We start from the raw sequence: 26,426 nt of genomic DNA, 5'->3' as shown, positions 1-26,426 counted from the left end.
TTAATATTTCTATATTTCTAATCAGTCTGCTCACAGAGGTTGATTAAATGCATTGGTCTGAAATCTTTTTCTGTGCAAGAAGATTGTTGGTGGAATATGTGAGTAGCAAACGCTAAGACTTCTTCTAAATGTAACTGAGAGTTCGTTAAGTAACGTGTTTTATTTGTTGTCAAGATACAATTTGCAAACTACACACAAACGCCAACAGTTCTTCACATACCCTTAACATCAATGGTGCAGATAAACAGTATGTACATTCATGTGCTCCTCTTGTTATCTCTTTCAGTGGAACAGGGTGTGTAATCAGAAAATGCATGAGAAGAAAGTACACACATTAACCGTACAAGTGACCAAACTCCCCAACAATCAGTGGTGACCAGTGTTTGACACATCTCTTATACAATCAGGTTCTGGTTGAGAAATGCCTGATAAAGGTGCTGTAGCTTCAGCAACATATTTACAATATAAGTCTACAAAGATCACTTCCAAATTCGGAGGTTAATGAAATGCATGAGACAGTTATAAAGTTGTGCTCATAAAAACTTTTCTTTTTTTTTTCGGCTGCCAAGCTTTAAAACAAGTTGCATTAAGAGTTAAAGTCAAAGTTTGCAAGGCTGAAAATTTGCAGGAACCAGGAGCCCTCAAACATAACAAACATACCTCTGATAAGACTGATAACTAATCCATTTATTTTTAAAGGCTGCTCAACTCACAGACCAAATGGCTAACCTGCAAACAAACAAACAAACAACAACAACAAAAATTTTTGTCTTCATACACAGCTATAAATTGTACGGGTTATTATTATTTTTAAATATTAAACACATAAATGCTGGCTCCTTTTGTTTGCATTTGCGTGGCTGCATCTATGACTAGACAATGAAAACGCCTGAATGCAGCTAGAATAAACCATGGCCATAATAAGGGCGAGTTCTGCAGGGGAAAATGTCAAAAACCCAATTTACTAAAAGCGGCGCAATGAGCGGTGCAAATGTCTCGTCATGACGGGAGCTGCTTTCTGCCTGGACCTGTAGGAAGTGGCTGGCGCAGCAAGTCCACAGTGTTGAGTCAACGTTGCATCTGCGAGGCAGCGGCACCTCTGCTGTGGCGAGACAGATGCGATGACTTAGCGGCTGGACCAGCTAACGTTACCGCATCAGATTTGTTGTTTTCCCCGCCTCTTTCCCCCAGTTTGCCTCGTTTCAATCGGCTGTTTGCTCCAGCTGTTTAGGTCGCAAGCTAGTCACCAATGCTCCCGGTGAGCTGCCCTCGCGCAGATTTCGATCTAAGTTGCTGCAAGCTAGCGTTAGCCCGCTGCTGCTCCCCTTCAGACATTGAAGTGGCCACACAAACATGCGGATCATCGAGGCGGAGAGCCCTGGGACATCTCTAACCTTAAACGCTTTCTGTAGCGCACGACTTTCCACTGGCCGCTGACCGGACTCCGCAGTGTCTCTGTGTAAATACCATTTAAGATCTTTTAGTTTTTGTTTTTTTTCTTTTTGTCATTAATTCAAAACATGTGCACACTTCAAGCCCGTTAGCCCGCTAGCCGCCGCGGCTGACGTGACGGTCTGCTCGGCTGCTAACTGCTACAAACAAATAACAAGCTAGCACAACAGTTATGCATCAGCGTGAAGCTTTCGTGGGCGGATGGCGAAGCGTTGATGGAGGCACATTCAGATATCTGCTGCCGTTTCTGGGTGTCATCATCTTGCTAACTACTGTTTTTAATTAGGTGGTCCACGCGAAATGGTTGCTAACCGAGACAGAGGAGACCTGTCAGTGCTCCGGCGGCTACATGCTAATGTTAGCCAACGGTCCTGGCGTCATTGTTATCTCTGATTCAGCAGCTCAGACACTCGGTTTTTACTTGGCACAGGTTTGGGCTGGCATTTAATGTTGGCAACGATGACCCTTTTAACTAAACCCCCTGACTTCTATGCCGACTGACCTTTTCTTTTCCCGCTAACTAGTTGTCAAGCCGTTAGCAAACCTCGTAAATCTGCGTTACCTGTGGCTGTCTGGTGTTATTGTTAGCTACACTAGCTGAAGTATTTGATGGAAAGCGTAGAGTCCAGAAGGTATCTTTGGTCCAGATTTGGCATGTGTGTACTTGGATTTAACATTTCATCATGTGGCTAAAGTTGCTTAAGCTAACGTTTGTCTGATCGGTGCCAATTACAAACCAGTTTGCAGGGTCAACTTCTAGTCCGAACTGCCTACCAAAGCCTGGCCGCAAATTATTATTATTTATTTTTTAATAAAAAGAAACAAGTTAACGTTGTTAACAGGAGTCAGCACGGACAACTCATATCTATGTCACCGATTACCGATATTTTCGGCGTTCAGATCTTAAAAGTAGCGCAATGCGTATTTCGCTAATGGACTTCAACTTTTTAATGAGTCAGCTAGTCCAATGTAAGCAAACTGCAAAACCGCATGGAAGTACTACATGGCTGTGTAGGAATAAATGGGAATAGCGCTCACTGTGTTGGCCTACATGGTGCACAAAAGGGCCTTCTATCTGACAATCTGTCTTTGACTGTAGTCGCATTTATATGGTGCCCCTGCTTTCCATCACATGCACTGTCCTCTGTTACCTTTTATATAAACCCATTTTCCCATTGTGTCTGGACTGTCTTTGATAACCTCATTCCTGAGCGCTACTTCACCTTTATTGTACATGATTACAAGACTGTTAGTGAATTCAGAATAACACGTTGGACTTGCATTGGACTTTGATAGCGTACTCTATGTTATCACAGACAATGCAGCCAAATACATTGAATTGGGAGTATCCACCAGAGAGATCAATATGAACTGTTTGTCCACTCTTTGGTGTGTGTTTCTCAGAGAGGGGGAAAGATCGACGGATCTCAAGGACCAGATTGCCCGCTGAACTTCTTGCCTCTCAGACGGATCGCTAGGGACCATGTTCACCATCCTAGCTGCTGGGTCTGTGTTCTTTCCGGGCCTTTTCCTGCTGTCCAAACAATGCTTGAAGTCTATCCCAGCACTAAGATGGAGCGAAGGAGATGCAGTCATTGTGTCTGCCAGGTGGGACTTTCTTCTACTTGCTGTTTGTTTTATTTTGCATTTTAGGGTTGCCAACATGTCATATATTCAGACAGTGCTCACATATATGCCTACAGAAAATGTGATCCTTAAAAGGCAGTTTTGTTTCAGTGTCTTCAAGCTTTTGACACCTGTGCATATGTGTAGTTTTGTTCATGACCTGCGGTTATGGCATTTCTTTCAGCATAAAAGTGGAAGGTCGATACCTTCTTTCTCTGTCTTTGTTAGACAGTCTCCAAGCTCTCACTACATTGGATAAAAATATGCATCATATTGTTTACTTACAATTTTCTCAGGTTGGTGTCATCAGTTCAAGCAGTCATGGCTTCCTCAGCTGGCTACATCATTGCCTCTTCTTGCAAGGACATCATCGAAGACCAGTAAGTCCAAAAGTGCTAAATATAAAATCTTCTTTTACAACTGAACAGCCTTTTCTGCCAGCTGATAACAGCATTTTCTCACATTATTTTAGATGGTTCTAAATTCAAATGTTCCTCTTAGATTCTTTTTGGATAGAGAGAGGGAGAAACTCCTCTGTCTTGAATACTAATCATTGCACTGGTTATTGGATTTTGTCAAACAGTGTTTTGTCACCAATTTAAAAGGCTCATATAATAATAGGTATGTTGTGGTAACAGAGGTCTGTTTTAAGTGAATTCTTAGTTTGTGCTGTTTTTTCTTTCTACTTTTTGAAATCCACCATCTCCTCTTCTCCATCCAGGCATTGGCTGACTAGCACTTACATCATGTTTGCTGTTCCCTACTTTGTATATGATATCTACGCAATGTTCATGTGCTACTGGTACAAGCTGCGGGTCAAAGGACACGAGGAAGCCTCCGCAGCACCTCAGCACATGAGCTCAGCATTGACCAGCTACTTGCGTCGCGAGTTCCTCATGGTGCTGCACCATGTTGTCATGGTCACCGTCTGCTTCCCTGTCTCTGTGGTAACAGTCACATATTGTGCTTTCTGTTGGTCTGAACGTTGAGCAAAGCAATGTGATATATTAGACAGCTTTATCAAAATAAAATAACCAACCTTTCAGAATGTTTATCACTTTTAAAAGAACACTGTGATAATAGGGATTTTTTTTATAATTAGGCAAGGTTTTTACTGTGCTTTTTAGAGAAAAAATTCTGCTTGAGATACACATCCATCAAACAGTTGTTCAGAGTGTATTCAGACTGTGTACAAAGACAATATAAATCATTGACATGTTGGTCTGACTTTACAAAAGTGGCACTTAAGTAAAAATATTTTCTGCTTATCCCCTAATTATTTGTGCAAACCTACCAGGCAAGAAAGGAACAAAACTGCAACTGAGAAATACTCATCCTCCTTTTCACTCTTTCTAGTTTTGGCGACAAGGAAAGGGAGATTATTTCCAGGGTATAATGTTCATGGCTGAGCTCAGCACTCCATCTGTCTGCTTAGGAAAAATCCTTATCCAGGTAAGTGTCCTCATTCAACCTTAAAGAAATTTTAAGTTTTGTTGCCTGGGCATGTGTCACATTTAAGTTCTTTTGCACTTCTCCACTTTCTTCCCTTTTCATTCAATTGAGATTATATTTCCAGCCATTCTCAGCATGCAGGTTGTTCATGCCCCATGACCTCCTGTTGACTGTGTCGAGCATGTCCAACACTGTCAGAAACATCAGTCATTAATCGGTAACACAATTTTTGTGAATGCACGTTGTAGGAGCTGCATCCACCTGTATCTGTTTTAGGTTTGTGTAGGAGTGTGTACAATGTTTCCCTGTCTGGGTAAATGTTGTCCCTATTGTCCCTACATTGCTTTCTGCTTGTCCCTCATCTGAGGCTCCTACAGATGGTAGCCTCTGAATATAGCCTGTAGTATTTAGGCTGGATAAATCAGTAGATACAATATCAGCTTGTCCTTCTATCCTCTGTTGCTCACCACTCTGCACCTCCCATCCCTGACAACAGCACATGTGGTCGTTTGATAATCAACAGCTGTGGCCCTCTTGGACCTATAGAATCCTAAAAAACAAAACAAAAATGATGAATAGCAAAAAAAAAACAAACAATAGTGTATCTGGTGGGATGCAATGTAATTCAAGGATATGAGACAAGTGAATGGGCAAGAGGAAACCCTTTGTTGGAAAATGCATGTGGGCTTGTCCTCAGTGTTATCTCACTGAAGCAGGTTGACAGTTGTAGATACAAGTTCAGTCATCTGTTGTCAGCAAACAAAAACATAAATAAGGGCTGCTTCACTGACACATACACTGTCCTGCTGCGCCCTGTAGAGCTCAATGTGTCCAACCAGCAGCATGGCATACCATCCACTATATAAGCAGTTGTTCTGTCCATGCAGATAGTTTTAACAAATATAGCAACGTTGATATTACAATAAAACGATGGCAAATGAGATTAACATCCTCAGCTTTTACCAAACTGTACTGCTTGCTTTTCTTTGTCCCTCTCTCTCGACCTCTCCTTTTTTTTTTCCTTTTTTTTTTTTCTGCTCTCAGTACAAACAGCAACACACTCTCCTGCACAAAGTGAATGGGGCTCTTATGCTGATCACTTTTTTCATCTGTCGAGTCCTCCTCTTCCCTTACCTCTACTACGTCTATGGAAGGTATGTCTTTCTTTCCATCTGTTTTCTCATGTTCTGCTGTCTCGCTGAGCTGGGGTTAGTAACTTGCGCAGCTATATAATCTCTATCATAAGGATTATGGGAATTAGATTCATGGCATGTGTTTACAGTCCTACAATCCTTTATGTCTCCTCTGTTTGTATCCAGGTACGCATCCATCCCCTTCCACATGGTTCCCTTCTCAGTGCCATGGCACTGTAACCTTGGTGCTGCTCTGCTCATGGCCCCCCAGCTCTATTGGTTCTCCCTTATTTGCAGGGGTGCACTTCGACTATTCATGGGCTCTTCTCGCTCTCAGAGACCACGCCCACCCTCAGCCTCACCAAAGGAGCGTCAGACGGATGGCAGTGCACTGTCCCAGCCTGCCAATGGCTACAACACACGCTCCACAGAGCCTGAGCTGGCCACTCACTGAAAAGAGTGGAGGGGTGGGGTGGGGGGTGGGGGGGCTTGGTGGAGGCGAATGTACCAATGAGTATGTTAACAAAAGAAAGCTGATGGAAAAGTGAGACTTGAAACAAGTAGCAATATGAAGAAAGCTACCGACAATGGTCTCAATTAATACTGAAGTTTTTGTGGCAAGCAGTCAAACGCTAATGGCTGAATGTTTTGGCTGCTGGCCTCCAAGTACTTCAGCTTTTCAGTTTGTAGGAAACTAATGGAGTGTTGGCACACTCAGTATTTAAAGATGTCATCCGGCACTGTGACAGACAGGAACATGCACTGACCTGAGAGGAATTTGCCTGGATGTATCGCAAGCATAGGTGGCTATTTCCCTCATGTAGATCAAATTCAGTCCTCTCTGCCTCATGGTATAGGAAGAGCAGGAAAATAGGAATGTATTATATTGTATGTTAGTACATTTGCTGTAGATGGAAGGCCTAATTCAGTTTAGTAACGAAGAAGACCTTCAAAAAAGAAAAAAATCCCAGCTAAGCAGTATTTTGACTTGTTAGTGTTTATTATCTGTATCCTCTATGTAGTCACTGTCACTCTAACAAAATGTAACCAACCTGCAGACTGACTCATCTTTAGACGGGAGATAATCTCATAAGACTGTATTCTGCTGCCTTATCCCTTTTCCCCATTCTTTGCAGTTTCTTTACGTTTTTTTTTTTTATTTTATCCTTGGCGGAGAGGGAAAAGGTTTTCCTCGGGCACAAAAATGTGACGGGTGTACATAGCTGATGTAAAATTGTCCTTATTTCCATGTCAGTATTAGGTCAACGTTGATTGTCAACCTCACCGGACACTGTCTTTTTTTTTTCACCCTTTGTCTCATTTCTTCATCCAATGTTTCTTCAGACATTGTTTGAGCAATTACATTTCATCATAAAAACGTTTCACCATTTTACAACTTCATGTCTGCACACTACCCCTAAACTTTATGCCAGTGCTGTTTGTTTTAATGTAGATATGGCAATTCCATTTACTGGTATCACAAAGTATTTTTTGCATACAAGGAAGTGATGCACAGTAGCAGTCACTTCAAACTGAATTTACATGTGTAGTTTTTTTTTTTTTTTCCCCTTTCTTTTTTAAGTTTTATTATGATGTAATCCTCAAAACATCCATTTGATTGTCTCGGTTTTTTCCGATGGCAGCCATGAGGTTTGAGTATTTTTAGCTTTGTTCTGGGTTTTGTAATGATAAAGAGTTTGAAGGGAAACAAAAGTGATCTGGGGAAGCATTCCTTTGTGATTGATATGCAGCACAGTTGTCCATGACAACTTATTTTAATGTTGCTTATTTAGTTGTTTATCCATAAAGTGAATTATTTTAACATTGTTCAAATTGCTCCGATCATTGAGGTGTGTATTTGAGCCACTGGTTCTATGAACCTTCTATGAGCATACTGGCTTGTTTTTAATCACTTTGTGTTTCTTTAAAGCAGCAACACTGTCCTGAAATGGGTCAAGGGAAAAAAAAAACAAAAAACAAAGCTCAGAAAGCATCTTGACAGGGTAGTGTATGCCAAAACATCTGGACAACTGTAGGCATGTTGAACACAGATTATCTATTCCCCTGTTCCATGAATTCATAAGGTACTGCTTCTTGCCAATACTAAAACATTTCAACTGATGTACTGTATATTCCACAAAATGCTTGTTATTTATTTGTAAGTATTTATTTATTTATTTATTTGGTTTGTGGTTTTGAATGCATATTTATGCATACATATTATACTCTATGCTTCTGAGCCTTATGTGAAGGCTGTATTGTTACTCAAACTTAGCTAAAATATACTTCTCTGTCCTGAGCCTGCTTTGAGTCATTATTTACATTTGACTGGTGTTTAAATATTTTTTCAAATCTGTTTCAAATCATACCTAGTTTTACTTGAAGACCTCTCTAGTCATGTGTAAGCCAGTAGAGGGTGCTGATATACATAATTTTATTTAATGGTGTTTACCAAGTGACACATTGAAAAGTCAGCTGATTTCTACCCATTAGTGCAATACCGAAGGCGTTTAATGAGCAGAGTTTCATATCAATGTGAAAAATATTTGAAATAATGTCATGTCCACAACACTATGCCTGTCCTTTATGGTCAGAGTGCAAGACCATAAAGACGAGACCAAGTTTAACATGTCTCATAACAGTAATCATCTGAACTACCTTACAGCAGTAATTTCTTATACAATTTTTTCAAAAATGTAATAATACACCCCTTTTTTGTTTAGGTTTTTATCTCGATAGATTAAGCTTCACAATCTTTAGTCATTACAATAAGTAGTGATATGATCAATCCTATTATACAAAACTTTAATGAATCAACTTCCCTACTCACTGAGTACAACAGGGTTACTCAACAGTTAGAATGTTTATTGCCATCATACAAAACACACTTAGAAAACATACAAAACTAGTTACATAAAAAAATTCAAGTTTTGACAAAGCCTTGGAAAGCTCTTATCCTTATTTGCCCCTTTGGAGAAGTCCTCATCTTCTCTTCAGTACCTCCTCTGCCTCGGGGAGAAGATGGTGTTGGGGTTGCTGTCACGTTCCCTTTCTTTCTCCCGCTCCTTCTGGCTGTTGGGAGACAGGGCCTCCTCCAGTTTCTTATCACTCTTGAAGAGATCTCTGCCTGTACGCATGATGTGTTCCTCAATTTTACGGTGGCGCTTCATATCTGACAGCACTTTATCTAGTCGAGCTTCCCGTTTCACAGAGGAGCGGGCTGAAGACCCTGGGAAAGGGAGAGAAAAGCATTAAACTTGATACAAAACAAACAAACAAATAAGCATCTGTCACATTTGTCTCTCTCACCCGGCGTTCTGCGTCTGTTGATGAAGGCATTTTTGGGAGTGGATTGCATTTGTTCTTCATCAAAGTCAAACTCAGTTGGGGTTGGAGGCCTGGAACAAAAAACAGTAAATCAAGGGTGTTATCATCTAAAACAAGTGCTCAAACCAAAATTTACAGAGGTGAGAGAAGATAAATACTAACTTTCGCTCCTTCTCTTCCCTTTCCCGTTCTTTCGCCGCATCTTCCTCGTCATCTCTTTCAGGTGACGGGGTATGTTCAGGTGTAGGAGGCCTTCGAGGAAGGGGAACAAAATTCAATTCCAGCATCTCTCCTTTAGCAAGTATCTCATAGAGTCTTTTGATCTCAGTGGGAGCGGGCATCCAGTTTTTGGGGTCATCAATTTCCTCATCACTGTATGCAAGCTCCCATTCGTCCTCCACTTCTGCAGCCTGCTTTCCCTCTTCAGCATCCAGCCCTGTGTCAGCCTGGGGTTCCTCCTTATGGGCCTCTCCTTCCAATGCATGTGTGTCTCCATCTGGAAAAGCAGCACGAAGGTGCCAGTTAAAAAGAAATTCTGAACTATAAGCATTTCAGTGTCATTTATGGATTAACTTTTGTTATGATGTGGCACTGTATATAAAGCTCTACATATTCTACATAAGAAGTAGTACGAAGTATAAGATATTGGTTAGAGAAAACAAAACAGCAGAAAGGGTTATTAAATATCTTTTAAATACATCCATATGTGGCCCCTATGTACTCAAACCGGAAATTATATTGCTCAATTAAAATGCCTCCAAATGAAATGTAAATGCAATATTTCTAGTGGCACATTGACATTTTTATTTAGCTTACTTATATTGTTATTATTGTTCCATTTTGCATTGGTCATACCCGGGTTATGCTCTTTAAATGTCTACCTAAACACAGTTCAGCTGAAAGGACATTTTTAAACCCAATCCTGTTTACTTTTCATCACGGATAACAAATTATTTACTACTAATACCTTTATTTTGTGGATTCCATCAAATTGGTCCGAACAATATAAACTTTTCTGGTCGACAAAATGTGCAGCTGTTGCTATTGCACGTGCTTCTTTCTCTCAGTCTACATGTGTTTTATTGGAGTTACCCTTTTCATCCTTGCTCGTAGTGTCCTCCTCCTCTGGGGCATTTGTCATCTCGGTGTCCTGTTGCTCCGTGTTGCCCCCTTCCTCCTCCTCCTCCTCCTGTTTGCCCGCTGCAGGCTGATCTGCGTCCTTCACACCCAGAGCCTCGATGCCCTCTCTCAGGGAAGATCCTGTGGCCTCGGTCTGCATCCTTCCTGCTGCTGCTGCTGCTGCTGCTGGTCAACTTTATATGCAGTGCTTCGTGGAAAAACACATTGAAGTGCACCTGAGGTGAAGTAGAGGTCTGTGAAGTTAACAGTTCTTTGGGGCAGCTGGAGGGTAAAATCAGGGGCTCACTTTACACGACAGCCTGATGAACAGTTAGCAGAGGAACAAGTGAAAGGTCATTTTTATCCCTATTTGAATTAACCAGATTGCTAACATCAGGCCTGCCCGCCAGCTATTTCAAAACACCTATTGCAATTAACGAACAAGAGTGCGTGCAATTGTCATTACCTGATCGTCGTATATCAATGCTGTTATGGTCAAATGTTGGCTTATCTTTCCCAGGGAATAAAGTCATCAACGGTCTCCATGAGACTCGCTACAGATAAAAAGCGATTAGACATAGACGTAAACATAGCGCCATTTTGGAGTACAGCAACTGAATGACGACCTGCTGGGGGCCTCCGGGCTGCCTGTGACCGCAGATCTGACAACGTGTGGATGGGCCGACGGCGGCGGCGTTAACACGCACCAGTTAACGCGCTTGTTGTAGAGATCTGTGGTGCCACGACTTCCTGGCCACTGCGCAAGCGCAAACAAGACTGACTGCATAAGGACAAAATTGTAATGCGTGCATTGTGGCTCATTGTGTCATGTTGATTAATTATGTTTAATGTGGACAGATGTTTTTTATCTGACATTGCACCTAAGTAATATTTTATAACCGTGTAAATCCGTCTCATACGGGCGCTTGACGTCAAAAAGGCGCCAGTGCTTTCGCGACTTCTGATTCGTTGAAAGCGGTTTCCGCTTGCAGTGCACCTCATTTGAAAAGATGTTCCGTTAATCATTTTTCTGGGGTGTCGATCGCCATTGTTAAAAAACGGCATCCGCCATGTCGCTAAAGGTGGACCTTTGAGAATAACGATTATTTTTGTGCTGGTAGTCCTGGGATGAATGTCGGTAAGGCTCGATGAAACATTTGCAATGAGTGTGACGAAGTAGCATCTGATTGTAGTTCGGCTAACAGCCGTTTTAGAGCGAGACCAAACTAGCCGAGTTAGCATGTTGATAGCCGTGGAAAACTTTTAATAATAAAGTGAACTTCCGTGCATTGTTATATCGCTCTTTAAGGAAACTAGCATGAAGTTATGCAAGTTTGGGCATCTGAATTATCGAGCGAAAGCCTTTAACGACCAGACTCCGCCTTGTCCTACGTGGCTAAGTTGGCCTGTTTTTATTCAGGCCTCCCGGTTTTAACATGGCTCAGCGTTTGGCAGTCGCAGATGGAGGAAACAAGAAGACATCCAGGGTCAGAGTCGCGGTTCGTCTGCGACCGTATATGGACAAACAAGATGAGAAAGGCGAGGGTCCGTGTGTGAGAGGCCTGGACTCCCAAAACCTGGAAATAATCAACTGGAGAAATGCTACAGAGACCGTCAAATACCAGTGGGTGTCCTCATCATCAATGGACCGAAGTATTTCTGTTGATTGTCCAACACTGAGTTCTAGTGTTGTGTATTTTGTTTCAGTTTTGATGTTTTTCATGGAGAGCAAACGACACAGCAACAGGTTTTCCTCTCATCAGTGAAGCCTATTCTGCCACACATACTGACTGGACAAAATGCCAGTGTGTTTGCTTATGGGCCAACAGGAGCAGGTATTTTCTGTCTGTAACTGTATCATCCAAACTCCACATATTGTTTCGCTACATTTCACATAATGTATAAACTTCCTGGGGAGTTTAGCATATGACGTTTTATGATTACTGTAGAAAATTACCTGTTCAAATACTTAAATTATTTCCTGAGCACCGTATGGCATAAGTTTTTGAAGAAATGGCTTGCTCCTAAAATTCAATATTCATTTTCTGCCAATTCTTCCACAGGGAAGACCCACACCATGTTAGGCAGCTCAGAAAAGCCAGGCGTGATTCCCAGAGCCGTTCAAGAGGTTTTCAACCTGGTTAAAGCGAAGGATGAGGATGAAGGATGGGACTACAACATTGACATGTCTTATATGGAAATTTACAATGAGAAGGTATGAATAGTTGGCTGTGTAAACAGTATGTACAGTGCACCTGTGACAGATATGAGGAGAAACTCATACATGTAGGCCATTTTTATCCACCTCCTTCCCACTTTGTTGTTTTATATCAATTTCTTTGATAGAACTGTGGTTTCAATCACAACTATTATGGATTCAAATTCCTCTGCTGTGCACAACATAAGCAGGTGTTTGGTTGAAGGTATATATTTTTGGCAAACCTGACAGTCATTCATTGTTTATCTTTTATCATCTTAGGTGCTAGATCTTCTCTCACCGAGTGCCCAGGATCTGCCAATCAGAGAGGACAAGGACAAGAACATCTTTATCCCTGGACTTACTCGCACAACAATCTCCTCTTTCTCAGATTTTGACAAACACTTTGTCCCTGCTAGCCTCAATCGTACTACAGCATCTACCAAATTAAACCAACGCTCCAGCCGCAGCCACGCTATTCTCCTCATCAAGGTTTGATATTTACTTCAACCTGCAGAGACAAGAGTGTTATTATTCCCTCTGAGCTTTGCTCTGTTTTGTTTCTTGAGCTTCTCTATGCATTGGTTCACAGTGGACAGTGAAATAGCATCTTAAACAGGTCGTGGCCTCTGAGCAGTAGGCCAGGATTTGGTAGCTGGTGCTTAAAGCAATTCTCTCTTGCAACACTCCTGCTAGCAACTTCTGGGCTTTCTTGGATTACTGAGAGAGATACAAAAATGCAGTTTGATGTCTTTCTTCTTTTCTTTTTTTTTCTTTTTCAGCTCTTGTTTCTGCATTCTTGCCTTACTTACCTCTTTGCTCTGGCACTGAATATTTAATGTTGCATATTTATCACAAAGCATTGTTTCTAATACACTGATTTATTTGGGGTAGTAACCCTGGCAAGATATCAACACTGATTGCCACATATTGATGTCCTTTTTCTCTGTTAAAAATAATTAATTGACTCAAAGCCCTTTCCCTACCCCACACACAGTCCATGGGCTCATCTGTGAACTGCCCCATCATGTGTCCAGTTAAAGATTGCAGCTGGTGGATCCCCACAGAGATGTTTGTCAAAGTGTATTATGTTTAACGATACAGAGTACCTCCATGAGTTAGAAAATGCACGTTATGAAACCTGTCAGTTGGACCAGTGTCAAACTACCAACTTGATTTGGATCACTTTGCAGTCACCTACCACCATAAATTGGCCTTCACAATGTTGTAAACCCAGCTTTACCACAACTGAACTGCATTTCAAAATGCTTCTACCTTCTGCATTTCTCAAATGTCTGACCTTTGTCATTACTCTTTCTAAAATGTAAATCTTCATGATTTAGGTTGTACGGACTGAGCGTTCCCTGCCCCACCGACAACAGACAGGCAAGCTGTATTTGGTTGATCTGGCTGGGTCTGAGGACAACCGCCGCACTGGCAATCGGGGAATCCGCCTGAAGGAGAGTGGTGCCATCAACCTGTCACTCTTCACTCTGAGCAAAGTAGTGGACTCTCTTAACTCTGGCACTGCCATCCGTGTGCCATACAGAGACAGTAAACTAACACGGCTGCTACAGGACTCTTTGGGTGGCTCTGCGCATTCAGTCATGATCACCAATATTGCACCAGAGTACAAGTACTACTTTGACACTTTTAGTGCACTGAACTTCGCTGCCAAGTCCAAGCTCATTGTGAACAAGCCCTTCACACGAGAAACTGTTGCTGTGCCTGTGCTGCCAGGTAAGGAAGACGAAAAGGGTTTTTTAAGTGTAAAGAGGCAAGAAACCTCCAACTGGGGGATTTGTCACATCTTTGAGAATAATGAGTAAACAACCAATTCAGTATCTAAGCCACATGGATGTAATTGAGTATTTCCACCTCTAATATTTGTAACATACATCCATGTCATTTTCTGACAATACATTCTTGACTAACATTTTGCTGCTCTTCCTTGGGCTTAAATCAAGGCACTGCAATGCAGCTCTGACTGATGCTGTACCATCATCTGAAATGCTTTGCACTCAGAGAACCCCACAAACACTGTTGCTTGAGTGCACTGAATACTAAACTGTTAATTTCTTCTCTGCCTTCATCTCCAGTGAAGCGGACCAGGGAGGACCAAGAGGCAGGGGGATCGGGCAATGAGCCACAGAAGAAAAAGCAGAAAGAGGAGAGGAAATCAGAGCAGGATGGCTCATCGCCCTCTGCACATTTTCACAGGTTAGAACACAAGTTCTCAGACTTATCGATTATCTGTCCGTCTAATCAGACTTTGCGAAAAAAAAAAATGCATTTACATCTGCTCAAACCCAATATCCTCTGCTATGTCCATATAACTGCAAGTAGACAGAACAAGCCCTGGTTTTATAAGTTGGGGTGAACTCAAGTCTCCCTGCAGTGCTCCCACTGGCTACAGCTGCTTTGCCTACTGGAATCTCACTGGGAGACTGACAAGTCCTGCTCTCTTGCCATATGTTATCAGGCCTACAAGCCCATCTGGGCAAAGATACTCGTCAACATGTATTTGTTCAGCCTGGTCAAGCTTTTGGCTTTTCGGTTTGTTTTAAAGCCCTGAACATGTTTGCCATCAGCCAGCCTTTCCTTGATATGTTGTGTCTCTTTCAGTCTGTCTGAGCCATCAGTGATGGACAGACTAATAGCTCTGGAAAAGCTCATGATGAGTTGCCAGGACAAAGATAGAATCACCATGCTCAAAGATGTGGCCCAGTCTCGCAAGGAAATCCAGGTGAAAATACATGCCTACATCTTATTCACTTTCATTTAAAGTTAGGACAAAAACGGTGCATATCATTCATGGACATTTGGTCATCCCCCCCCTCCCACAGGAGCTCAAAGAAAAGCAGAGGGAGTTTGAGAGCAAGGCCCTTCTGCTCAGTCGGTTGGCTAGAGAAAAGTCTAGTACCAAAGAGGAAGCTGTCTTCAAAAACAACACGGCTCCTCTGCAGAGAAAGCAGTCAAATCCTACAAAACCCAATAAGCAGCAGGCTGTGGTCCAACCCCTACAAGGTTAGTTAGAAAATACAAATATTACTGGATATGCATGAAATTACATGAAATTATCCACCTTTTTATTATACTATCCTAAAGATGGCCCTGAATAATTGAAGTACTCTATGAAAAACAATATTTCGTATTGTGTAATCCTTTATTATTCAGACATCCCTAAAGGGGAGTCACTCACTAATCCCCTTATGTTGAATCACTGGATTGAATGATGAGCTGCACTGTGATACAAGAGCTCAATCTACAATAAAGGAGCCAGAAAGTGTCTTTAAATGAAAATGAGCAGGACTTGAATTCACATTCCTCAGCAGCTTAGTGTGAACCAGATAACCTTTTTGTGAGCAAATGTTTTAGTTTTTTTTATATCAATGAGTTTCAATGCAAATCTTTTAGAAAAAAAATTCCCCCCTCATCGTGAAAATATTTCCTCTATTAGCAGACTGTGTTTCAACATGTAGCATCATTCTTAATTAATATGAACTTTTTCCTCTCTGTCAGTCTCCCAGCTTCAACCTCTTCAACAGCTTGCAGTCTGCAAAAAACAGTCTGTGTGCGTCAAGAAGAAAGAGAAGAAGCTTTCCGACCAGGTTGAGGTCAGCATCTGAGCCTCGACTATGTTGTGCTTACCTTGAAGTGTCTGTAGCATTGGAAGCTGACAGCACATTACCATCAGTTTTTTGTTTCAACAGATGGGGCAGATTTAACTTTTTTTCACACTTTTCTTTTACATGAACAAAGCAATATTGGCAGTTAAAAATAATGTTGTGGTTTTTTTTTTTTTTTTGTACCTTTTTTATATTTTCTATAACTGATTAGTCCCGAATGTGAATGCTGTCTAATGGCTTGATGTGTATTTGTAATTTCTCTCTCAGCCCCCGGACGGTAAAGAGAACGCTGAAAATGACTGGGAGTTCCAGCTTGAAACATCAGTTCTTGAGCTTTCCAGGCAGAAAATCCTGCAGGTTCTCAACTCGGGCTCCCTCAAAGAGCTCAAGGGTCTGCAGCAGATCGGGGACAAGAAGGCAAAGCTCATCCTGGGCTGGAGAGAGATCCACGGTCACTTTACAAAGGTTGATAGCAAAAATTTTGCTCTCTCATCTCAGCCATTGTAACTGGCCCCATAGTCATACCTAGTCTGTAGCATTTCTCTAACTTCAGGTAATTGAAGTAGACTTATATTTACATGTTTCTTTTTTCACAGTTGGAAGATCTGTTAAAAGTTGAGGGTATGACTGCAAAGAGGTTTTCTTCCTTTATGAAGGTAAGCTAAAGCCTATATTTATGTTTTGGCCACAGTGGCAGTCTGTTTCACCATTTTCATATTATAATTTGGTTAATAGGGTGACTAAATTGTAATGTCTTAGGTGGAAAAACACAAATGAGATTTTTTTTTTTTTTTGTTTTGCCTTTAACAGCAAATCAGACAAGGAGGATTACTGATAATAAATTACACTAAATAAGTGCAGTCACAATGGTTACCTCTCACTGCCAACAAGAAATGTGGAACGTTGGTGTGCACATTTTGAGTTAATGACATGTTTTTATGTCTGAGCTACCATCATCAATCAAATTAACTTAGAAGTGACTTATTTATAATTATATCACTGCCACTTTCATAACAATTATGGTGAATGAACCCCATAGAAAGAAAATATGGGAAAGCTACATAAAACCAGTTTTTATGCTGAGTTTCTAAATGTAAACTTCAGTTATCCTCAGTAGCAAGGTGTACACAGGAGTTCAGAGGATTTCTGCAGGACACAGCAGCCTAGTTACATCTAAACCACAGGTTGAAAGTAAATCACAGTAATGGGAACAAGTGATCATGTGACACTAGCCCACACACCACAGGTTTTAATTCTTTAATGCTTCCTGAGTGTCAAACTACAGCTAAGATAATTACTTGGATCCACAACATGTCAGCACTATCACTGTGAACATGTTGTTTACAGCTTCACTGTGGCTCAATATGGCTGCTCATACTCACACAAAGAGGAGTGGACTTTTGAGCTGTATTGAGACTGAGCCTGCTTTTACTGCGTACTAATGCTCATTTCTTCTTTCTTTCAGGCAAACATCCTGAGTGCCATGGGGAAATAATTTTTAATTTTTTTTTATCATTTTTTTTTTACTTTGTGTATATAATTTTATGAGCTTTTGTTGTGCTTTGTCTGATGTTTTTGTAGTTGCAACTGTGTTCCAGCTGATGGCGCACGAGTGCTTTTATTAAACCTCTTAACCAATATCTTTGAATGTTTCAGTGTTTTACTTCATGATGAGAAACAAATCTAAACATTGTTTACCCTGAGCTGCTACAACTTTATCGCAACTTTACTTCTTACACTTCTTTTTGCAAGAAAAATGTAATAATTAATTGGGCCAAAGTGTGAACTCTTGTCCTCTGCAGGACGGAGACAGGAGGACATCCTTCTCCACATGCTGCATCGCTGAGTAAATATTCAGTGTTCAGGGTGAGCCGAGGATGCCATTATCCTCCCCCACCCCCCTTTCTCTCTCTCTCTCTCTCTCTCTCTCTCTCTCTCTATTCCCATAGCGCCTAGCCTGGTTGATTTCACTTTTCCTTTCACCCCCTCCTCCTCCTCCTCCTCCTCCTCTCCGATCCACCCTAACCCGTCAGGAGACTCCCCGTCCATCCTGCTCTGCGCTGGGCTGGAATAAAACGCTACAGCCGCACCGCATGAAATAACAACATTAATAAAGATCGGTCGATTTCAGACCAGCTTCGTGTCTTTTCTTCTAAATCCGCCGTGGATGCAGAGAAGATGCTGTTTTTCACCTGAGACCATCGTTCCCACGATGCCAAGGCGAGAGACAGCAGCGCTACATTAAAAAGGTCAGTTTGATTAATCTTTCGCCCATTTCTCTGCATCTTAAATGAGAAATGAACAATCGGCCGCAGCCCATTGACACCTGATTTAATTAGCCTATTAGTTGTTTGGTTTTTTTTTTTCTTGAATGTGATCATCCTAAGGAAAGGGTGTGTGTTTGTTTTCCGTTTATCGTTGCACAGTAGCAGTCCACTGAACGTAAATCAGCAGCCCTTTCCTCAGTCCCACAGTGTGTTTCCTTTGTCTCCATCATTTCACTGTGTTGCCCCTCAGCTTGTATTGTGTGTCCGGACAGCACAGAGCAGTCAGGGCCTGCCTGTGTACACAGGAGCACATAATGGTATGTACACACCTGCACGGAGACTATGGCTGCTCCTGTTCCAAGGAACCTGCCTCCATCTGCCATGCCTGTGTACTCCCTTTGTCATTGTGACCTGTTTTTTTTTTTTTTTTTTTTTTTTTTTTTTTTTTTCCCTCCTAATTAAATATGAGGCCTCATCTAAAGCCAACACTGTTCAATATCTGATTACCTTCAGGCTGTGTAGTTACTGTATAATTCATCACTACTGATCAAAACCAGCTTCTGTCAACAGGAGGCAAATTGGGCTTTTTTTTTTTATCTTGATATTGAGCTGGACTGTGTTTAGAGACTGTATGGAAATGATCATGCAGAGAGCGAGCTGAAAGTTATGGTCGACTTAGACCCTTGTCTAAGTTTTATCCAGAGAAGGACTAGTTGAAGGTTTGTTCTGGATATATAATGTTCAATTTCTAACAGGCAATTGATAGGATTGTTTTTATACAGAAGTGAAACCCTGATAGAGAAATCAAATTCTTTTATGACCTATTGTCGATGTAGCTCGTTGACCTTTCTAGATTTTTTTTTTTTTTTCCTTGGGATGAAATGTTTTCCTTCCACAACTTAATTTAACTCATCACCATGAAAAGACAAAGTGCACTCTCTCTCTTAAGCTCCCCTCTCTAGCCCTAGAAATGCCTCATACCGACCTTAAGCAGTTGGAGCAGGATCTGCTTATAAATCCGGTTAAAACCCTTTTCTTGTTCCCAGGTGTCATAAACAGGCAGCACACTCAGGACTGGACCCCAAACAGAGACTTCATTTTATGGTCTGACTAGAATCAGATGGCTGTGAACATGATGCCAACTTCCGCCATTTGGCCAGGGGAGGAACAACCGCCGCTGCTGGACCAGGAGGCCTCTCTGTCGAGTCAAGCCTCCATCTCTGGACCCTGCCCGCCGGTCTTTGGGGAGCGTGTGCTCCACGGCAGCAACAGTCCACTCGGCACGCGGTCCCCTCACAACAAATCCAAAGGAGAGCTGGTCATTGTCATCAACGAGAAGCTGAAGAACAGTAAGTGACTGTGTTTGACCTGATACTGAGGCAGCATGTGGGTCACACACAACAGCTTAGTCAGCTCTCTCACACAAAGTGAAAATCCAGCGCAGGAGAGATCTCCTGGTACAGAGCACACCCTCCTCTTCCAGTGTTTCAAATATCTTCCTGTCCTTTTTGTCCCTTATGTGCAGCTAATGGGATACACTCAGCGCCTGCAGAGTGCACATCTCCAGTCATCTCCTCTCCTCCCAGAAGGCAACACTCCATTTCTTACCCTCACCACAGCAAGACCAGGAAGGGGAGCAGGGCTAGCTCCATAGGCTACACTGCTTTTTCACCCAGGCCATCACTTTCACGCCACTCCAGCATCGCCACAAACCCGCCCTTAGACCGAACCAAGGTTAAAGACTACCTCCTCTTGTCCGTACTCGCCTGCTTCTGCCCCGTCTGGCCCATCAATATTGTGGGATTTGTCTACTCCATCATGGTGAGCACATGATTGATCGCCTTTGTTTGCTTCGCTGCTGTTTGCTGATTTTTAAAGATCTGATTCATCACTGAACTCAAGTTAACAGATGGTTTGATCTTCCCCTTCAGTCCAAGAACAGTCTGGAGCAGGGAAACCTGGACGGTGCTGTGCGTCTGGGACGTGTGGCCAAGATGCTCTCCATGGTATCACTAGTAGGAGGGACAGTCATTATCATCGCCTGCATTGTCAACCTGGCCAGTGAGTGTCCTAAATCTGACCTTTAAACCTTTACTTCACCTTTCTACCCTCTGTGTGGTTGTGCAAAGCTGATTCTTCACCCTGAACTCCTCATTTGTTGCCGTTGAATATGGAATTGACAGTGAAAGATTTATAGCTATAGTGCTGCTACCACAAGCCTCCTGGCTTAGAAACCTGCTCCTGTCACTGTTTATCTCATCACAATACAATATTTCGCTCTGCTGGCACAATCTGACTGTAATCACTGACATTCTTACCGTCCATGTTTGCACAATACTGCACTAGTTGCAAAGTCTTTATACACTGCGGCACTTTAGCCTTTAGGTCCTACAACAAAGCAACACAAGATCAGACCGTCTGAATTACATTTGCATCAGATTCAGTTCGACAATTTATTACATATCTTTCCATATTTGCGCGGGCGGCCTTCAGCTGTAACCAACTGCATGCCTCAGACTGCTGTGTGTGTATCTGTAGAGTGATATGTGTAGTCTGTTGTATGCCTTGCCCTGTTTGCTTGTATAAAATGTGAAGTCTTGTCTTTGTACCACATGTATACGTATGTAATGTATGTCAGTGTATGAGTTGTTGACTTGCTCACAATACAAATAAATGTGCATTTATTGTGCCTGGAAAATAAAATGATTCTGATAACAGCTTAATGATTATTACTTATCAGTGCCTATAATGAAAGAAACTAGTTTTGCATATTTCTAAATATATTCATGAAGGGTTAGCCAGTTAAGTGATTCATTCCCGATGTTTATCTGTACTTGTGTTCTTGAGCACACACTTGCAGCCTGTTGGATCTCATTAAGCCAAGAGATGGCCTAATTAACTTAATTTGTGCAAGAGCAAGTTTATGCACAACTTCATTTTAACATCCCTGGGACTCAACAGCCTCTGTTTTCTCATCATGTAACTGTCTTCTGTGGTCTGTGAAAGTGTATACATCCATATGAAGTTGCAGAATATATAGCTAACTAACTAATACACTTCCTTTTCTTTTTTTAGTCAATGTGAAAACCTGAGTTTCATCCCAGGATGAAACTGGATAAGGCAACAGACCGTCTGGCCCTCACCTGCACCACCATCTTTACCGCCTAGTCATTACCTGGATGTGTGACCAATATGCCCCCCAATATACAGTGCTTACTTGCTTAATTTCTGTAATCGATTTAAAACCCCTTTTACCAATGGAAGAAAATAACATATGCAAATGCTGCTGGGTTGGGGTTGGGTTGGGGTTGGGTTGGGGTTGGGGTGGGGATGGGGGTGGCAGGGAGGGCAGCGGGGGTTGTTATCCTTCTAATGTAAGATGGAGAAGCGAGTTGACAGTCACTTATCAGTCCTTTCATATTCTGGTCAACACATTCAGAGTGATTCTTGAAACAAAACCACAAACATCTGCAGAACTGACACAAAGTGGTCCAGAAAAGAGACCAGTGGAGATGTTTACACGATGTGAAACAGGAAGGATTGCATCCCTGCTTCAAAACGTCTACCAAGTCCATCCTTCAATGCACTGACGACAAGACAAGTTTCATCTTGCTGTTTAATCCCCCTGGATTCGTGGAGAGGCTCTGGGATTTGTGCCGCACTGGAATCACAGAACAGAAATCACCACACAGAGAAAAAACACCTTCAATCACAGTTTGTCCTCTGGTTTCAGAGTCCCCTCTGTGGTTCTCATGACTCCTGCGATACATCCTGTGTTTGAAAAGTGAGCGAACGGGTGGCAAATGAGGATGAAAAAGAAGCTTACCAAGGACTAGCTATGGGTGCTAAAATGGAAGGGATTATGGAAAGTCTCGCAGAGAAGGCACAATCATCACTGCATGGAAAAAAATATGTGCCAAAAAAAGAATTTAGTGGTTAAGGTTCTTGCTTTTTAGAGACCCAACTCTCGTCACAGATTGTCTTCGTAGTGAGAAACACAAAAAGTGTTTTTACTCTGCGGCGAATTTACTGTATCTCCACTCAACACCACTGAGCACTGTGAGCAGGGAACGAGGGTACATGTTCTCAACAACCCCACTGTAGCAAGATACTTCAAATATTCATTTTACAGGGAAGCCAACTGTGCTATGTCCCTGACAACCTATCTTTTGATAATGTTTGTAAAAGGTCATTTTGAAACCGATGAAGATTTGTAATGTGATTCTCTTCGAGCGCTGTGCCGCAGTTGACAGATGGTGGTAGTATTGTATGCATATGAGGCATCACGATTTGGTTAACAAAGTAAATAGCTCATGATTGCAGCCTGACTTGTGGCTCGAGGCTCAGTCCTCATCCACAGGCTGGCTGTAATTTCAAACCAGACAGATGGTGGCTTTTTTTTTTTTTTTTTAAACCCTTGAAACTCCCTAAAATAGTAGATTTTACTTGGATTAATCAGCGCTTTATATATGTTGTTGTCAAACACAGTAGGTTGAAATTTTGATAGATTATTTGTAAAACACTGGATCAGATATTTTATGGGTGTTTTTTAATTCTTCTTCTCCTTCTTCTTATTATAAATCATCTATATCCTTAAGTAACCTCTGATCTTTATCTACCTGTGATTTCACTGTGATCTGAAACAACCAGTTTCATCAACATTAGATGAAACTCCTTATTTACTGTATCCCAGAACAGCCACAATGTCAGAGTCTCATGAGTTCAAACCTGCTGAAAATTTACTGTAGTGATTATTATGGCTTTTTTTTTTTCTGTTGGTACTTTAAATGTACAATTGTAATCAACATTTGATGTATTCTGCAGATAGGAATCAGAATATTGTGACAATTCTCTAGTTGATCTGAGTTATTATGTAGTTATGATCTAACGTAGAAAAAGAAACTGTCAGCTAGCCTCCTGACAGCCACTGTATTACCACCGGGCTTCTTTAATCTTTGTGGTCATTGGCATGTTGTGGATTTTTATTTTATTTTTTTAATGTAATGATGATAGAGGTTGAAAATTACAAAAGTAGCTGGCACTTGGAATATTATACTCACATTAACATTCTTAATAAAGACAAACTGCATGAAACATCACATTTCAGTGTTGTTTGAAGATCAAAAGCAGCAGCAGCAGCGGAGATTAAAGAGATTTTGCTTTTAATGGGAGCGATCAAATGTCAAAAAGTGAGGGATATCCAGAGAGCTTAGCCACTGTGGACAGATTGTGTTTTGCCATTTACCAGATAAGAGCAAAAGAGAGGGAAGTATTAATGTGGTTTCTCATACTGGGATAGTGTGTAAGCAGCAGGGATGCAGAGACCCTGCTGTTGTCAGGCAGTGAGCTGGAGACAGCAGGAACTGCTCAGTGCTGAGGGGAGAGGCCCTGAGCTCAGGAAATGGACTGCTTGATTGGATGTAATGAGAACAAAAGCCTCAAATGGCTTCAACAAAATGAAGTCAAAATGCCCCTCACGTTATCCTCTGAGGTTTTACATTTGTTTGTTTTTAACCTTTAGGAGGTTTCTTTCTGATTAAGTATTTGAGGAGTCATAAAAGGGTGCACTGGAAAAACAATTTCTGGAACATCCTGAGGTAATAGGAAAGTTTTGTTTTTATAATACGTTTAAGTTTGCAAACAGACAAGAGAAAGCCTATGACCATGGTACCGTAGATACTTACTGTACATACGGCTTTGTCATCAACCAAATTAGCTGTGGGGCTTAAAAAAACCTAATTGTTTCATATAACAATTCCCAGTTAGGGGAATGTGAATGCTTGGTCCAAATTTCATGGCTAGCCACCAAAAACATGATCATCTAATGATCATGTTCACAGTTGAGGGAGACCGATCCTCTTGGCAACACAAATGAGGTGTAAACTTTAACAGTAAATCAGATATTTCTACCACAAGAGGAGCACACCTTTGTCCTCCAGGAACTTGTGACAGACACTAATTTCTTAATGCGTTATAAATAAAAAATGATTCAGTTGGTGAAGGAAAAAAAAAAGAATTAAGGGATTATAATTACTTGCATACATTTTACAGTCAGTTTATAGATGTATGCTGTATATTCCTATAAAACACGCCTCGCTGCCAGTATTATGAGGGCAGTTGTGTTGGAAAACACAAAAAGTAGTGTACGCGACTAAATTAGCAGGAATCTCAACATCTGACAGCAGCAAATTCCCCCTCACGAGTGTGGCAGTGCGTTTTTCTTTGTGCTCAGCTAATTTAACAATAGGTATGTAACACAGTTTGGGGTCTGAGGGGGATCACTGTACCAGACAGAATCCCATCCAGATGCAGTAAGTGGGTCATGGATTATCCAGCTGGGTCACATAAACACTGAGGCTGTGAGTCAGCTTGGCAATGTCGGGCTGCATCATGATCATCCTGTCATGCTGCTTAGGAAATAACAGCATAATCAGATATACTGACCTGTGGCAGTGCTACTCAATTGCCCGCTTAAATTGCAAAGAATTAAGGCTGAAAAATAATCATGAGAGAGGAAACTAAAGCTGAGCTGGCTCATTGTGGAAAGAGGAATTAGTGATTATTATGAATCAAATCAATATGAATGCCAATAATGATAGTGTTTTAAAAAAACAATAATATTCTTGTGGAAGTTCAAACATTGTTTGTCTTCATGGCTCACTTTGCTCACTTTAGTTTATTCTACTGTTTCATCCAATAATAGCTTATAGGTACAGTAGACAGTTACCAACAGACTGTCAACAACAAATTTCACCTCATTCTCGGTTTTGACTGAATTTTCCTTGTGAGGTTTGATGTCAAAGCTCTGCCTTTCTCCGCAGCCCCTCGTGTTCTGATGTGTAACTAACCACTTTACCTTTGATGGCGCTGTGTCAGTTCCAGGGTTTTGCATGTTGGCTGAGCGTGACATCTTTCTGATGAACCTAAACGGGATGAGACTGTCATTAATATAATGTGATGCATTTTTTGCTTTTACCAAAATGCAAAGTCAAAGTGTCTGCCAGGAGAATTTTCTGTTGTCGTTTTGACTCATCATAGTAGAAAAACGTGTTATGAACAACCAGAAGGATGACTAGCAAGCAGGAAACCAGGAGCCTGAACCTGCTAAAGCATTCACTTATACATCAGTCAGTTAAATGAGCACATTTTTTTTAATTTATTTTTTCTTATTCATCTATCTTTAAAAAAAAAAAAAGAAGATTTTTAATGTATTGTTTGGATGCCGAGGAAGTTTGTCTTGCAAATTATTCCTGATCCACAGCGAAATTTCACACTAAAAAAGTAGGACAACATTAACTTATTTAATACATAATTAAAAATCTAGTTATGAACTGATAATTGAGCACCTTTACAGCACCCCCATATATGCCTCTTGATTAAACTGTGACGGGTGCTCCAGGCTGGTATTTGACCTGCTGTTACTGTACGGCTGCCACACAACCTCAGTCCTGGATAGGTGGCAGTAATGTGCTCCTCACCAGCTCTGTTATGAAAACTAATGATCATCACAGAGTGGAGCTCTGTGGTGAAAAATAACTAATATTGCCGTCAAGGGTCTTAATTTCTTCAGTGTCACTGCCAGCTTCATGCCGAGGTGGTCATGACTCTGATTAAATCTGCTTGAATATTTCTGCTTTCAATTTGGTTAATTTGTAGCTCACTAACATAGGTTTAAATAACATAAGCCACAAAAAAAAAAAAAAAAAGCCTCCTGCCAGTTGTTTGGCGCTTAAGTACATTATTTAGTTAAGTGTTGTACTACCCTGTTCCCTGCAGAGATAAACAAACACATTTTTGTGGTTCAACAAATCTGCTAAACCTCCGAATTTTGAGATTACTACTTGCTGACCAAAAAGAACTACCTTTATTATTTTGATGGCTATAGTAAAATCTTTTTACTATACACCAGAGGTCGAGACTTTCGATATTTGTATGGTTATATCCTGATGAGTTCTGCCTTAATTGTTATTGCTTGTTATTACGTCTCACACTGATGATCATTGGATTTTAATGAAACATCTTAATCACCATGAGGGCTTTCTATAGTTTGAAGTGCACAGCGACCTCAAAGGCTGATTATTGATTGTCCCCTGTCATTTACAGTGATATCAGTGTAGATCATAAAATCATCAGTCCAGGCCTCGTTCCTGCAGCTTCATAAAATGCATAAGATTAGGAAACCTTTGGTTCAGTCATCAGCAAACACATTTTCTTACATCTGTCC

General features: G+C 41.3%; 4 protein-coding genes across 8 annotated transcripts; 3 read left to right on the top strand and 1 right to left on the bottom strand.

Annotated features, from left to right (window-relative positions):
• Positions 1-1,068: 1,068 nt before the first annotated feature.
• Positions 1,069-7,962, top strand: tlcd3bb (TLC domain containing 3Bb). The gene is made up of 7 exons (XM_029527483.1): positions 1,069-1,459; positions 2,857-3,060; positions 3,375-3,458; positions 3,800-4,025; positions 4,435-4,530; positions 5,575-5,684; positions 5,850-7,962. The coding sequence occupies exons 2-7, from the start codon at positions 2,936-2,938 to the stop codon at positions 6,115-6,117; spliced, it is 909 nt and encodes a 302-aa protein (XP_029383343.1). The 5' UTR covers positions 1,069-1,459; positions 2,857-2,935; the 3' UTR covers positions 6,118-7,962.
• Positions 7,963-8,077: 115 nt separating this feature from the next.
• Positions 8,078-10,722, bottom strand: pagr1 (PAXIP1 associated glutamate-rich protein 1). Of its 3 annotated transcripts, none has more exons than XM_029527485.1 (5): positions 10,576-10,722; positions 10,083-10,429; positions 9,153-9,486; positions 8,973-9,061; positions 8,078-8,892 (listed from the first exon to the last, which is right to left on the bottom strand). In XM_029527485.1, the coding sequence occupies exons 2-5, from the start codon at positions 10,267-10,269 to the stop codon at positions 8,657-8,659; spliced, it is 846 nt and encodes a 281-aa protein (XP_029383345.1). In that variant the 5' UTR covers positions 10,270-10,429; positions 10,576-10,722; the 3' UTR covers positions 8,078-8,656. The 3 variants fall into 3 exon arrangements, with proteins under 3 accessions (XP_029383345.1, XP_029383344.1, XP_029383346.1); XM_029527484.1 differs by having other exon boundaries at positions 10,083-10,345; XM_029527486.1 differs by having other exon boundaries at positions 10,083-10,317.
• On the top strand, positions 10,230-17,575 carry kif22 (kinesin family member 22). Of its 3 annotated transcripts, none has more exons than XM_029527481.1 (13): positions 10,230-10,361; positions 11,530-11,733; positions 11,817-11,944; positions 12,173-12,324; positions 12,589-12,798; positions 13,650-14,046; positions 14,406-14,526; positions 14,932-15,052; positions 15,153-15,333; positions 15,829-15,923; positions 16,203-16,400; positions 16,532-16,591; positions 17,401-17,575. In XM_029527481.1, exons 2-13 carry the CDS (start codon positions 11,546-11,548, stop codon positions 17,428-17,430), a joined length of 1,881 nt encoding a protein of 626 aa, XP_029383341.1. In that variant the 5' UTR covers positions 10,230-10,361; positions 11,530-11,545; the 3' UTR covers positions 17,431-17,575. The 3 variants fall into 3 exon arrangements, with proteins under 3 accessions (XP_029383341.1, XP_029383340.1, XP_029383342.1); XM_029527480.1 differs by lacking the exon at positions 10,230-10,361 and adding an exon at positions 11,124-11,247; XM_029527482.1 differs by lacking the exon at positions 10,230-10,361 and adding an exon at positions 11,153-11,247 and having other exon boundaries at positions 11,565-11,733.
• Positions 17,576-17,969: 394 nt separating this feature from the next.
• LOC115060230 (trafficking regulator of GLUT4 1-like) lies at positions 17,970-21,478 on the top strand. The gene is made up of 5 exons (XM_029528105.1): positions 17,970-18,184; positions 19,249-19,551; positions 19,728-20,023; positions 20,134-20,263; positions 21,278-21,478. The coding sequence occupies exons 2-5, from the start codon at positions 19,323-19,325 to the stop codon at positions 21,292-21,294; spliced, it is 672 nt and encodes a 223-aa protein (XP_029383965.1). The 5' UTR covers positions 17,970-18,184; positions 19,249-19,322; the 3' UTR covers positions 21,295-21,478.
• Positions 21,479-26,426: the final 4,948 nt, after the last annotated feature.

The sequence above is a fragment of the Echeneis naucrates genome, chromosome 19 (assembly GCF_900963305.1).
Source record: "Echeneis naucrates chromosome 19, fEcheNa1.1, whole genome shotgun sequence".
In the NCBI taxonomy this organism is placed as follows: Eukaryota; Metazoa; Chordata; class Actinopteri; order Carangiformes; family Echeneidae; genus Echeneis; species Echeneis naucrates.
The sequence above is the reverse complement of the archived record's forward strand: the minus strand, read 5'-3'. Positions and strand labels throughout refer to the sequence as shown.

Excerpts from the sequence above, each read along its gene's own strand:
- tlcd3bb (XM_029527483.1), top strand. The coding sequence starts at position 2,936 with ATGTTCACCATCCTAGCTGCTGGGTCTGTGTTCTTTCCGGGCCTTTTC. Across the intron at positions 3,459-3,799 it reads AAGGACATCATCGAAGACCA|GCATTGGCTGACTAGCACTT; the intron begins GTAAGTCCAAAA and ends TTCTCCATCCAG. Across the intron at positions 4,531-5,574 it reads TAGGAAAAATCCTTATCCAG|TACAAACAGCAACACACTCT; the intron begins GTAAGTGTCCTC and ends TTCTGCTCTCAG.
- pagr1 (XM_029527485.1), bottom strand. The coding sequence starts at position 10,269 with ATGCAGACCGAGGCCACAGGATCTTCCCTGAGAGAGGGCATCGAGGCT. Across the intron at positions 9,062-9,152 it reads AGGGAAGAGAAGGAGCGAAA|GCCTCCAACCCCAACTGAGT; the intron begins GTTAGTATTTAT and ends TTTTTGTTCCAG. Across the intron at positions 8,893-8,972 it reads CAACAGACGCAGAACGCCGG|GGTCTTCAGCCCGCTCCTCT; the intron begins GTGAGAGAGACA and ends TCCCTTTCCCAG.
- kif22 (XM_029527481.1), top strand. The coding sequence starts at position 11,546 with ATGGCTCAGCGTTTGGCAGTCGCAGATGGAGGAAACAAGAAGACATCC. Across the intron at positions 12,325-12,588 it reads TGGAAATTTACAATGAGAAG|GTGCTAGATCTTCTCTCACC; the intron begins GTATGAATAGTT and ends TTATCATCTTAG. Across the intron at positions 15,334-15,828 it reads TGTGGTCCAACCCCTACAAG|TCTCCCAGCTTCAACCTCTT; the intron begins GTTAGTTAGAAA and ends CCTCTCTGTCAG.
- LOC115060230 (XM_029528105.1), top strand. The coding sequence starts at position 19,323 with ATGGCTGTGAACATGATGCCAACTTCCGCCATTTGGCCAGGGGAGGAA. Across the intron at positions 19,552-19,727 it reads CAACGAGAAGCTGAAGAACA|CTAATGGGATACACTCAGCG; the intron begins GTAAGTGACTGT and ends CCTTATGTGCAG. Across the intron at positions 20,024-20,133 it reads GATTTGTCTACTCCATCATG|TCCAAGAACAGTCTGGAGCA; the intron begins GTGAGCACATGA and ends CTTCCCCTTCAG.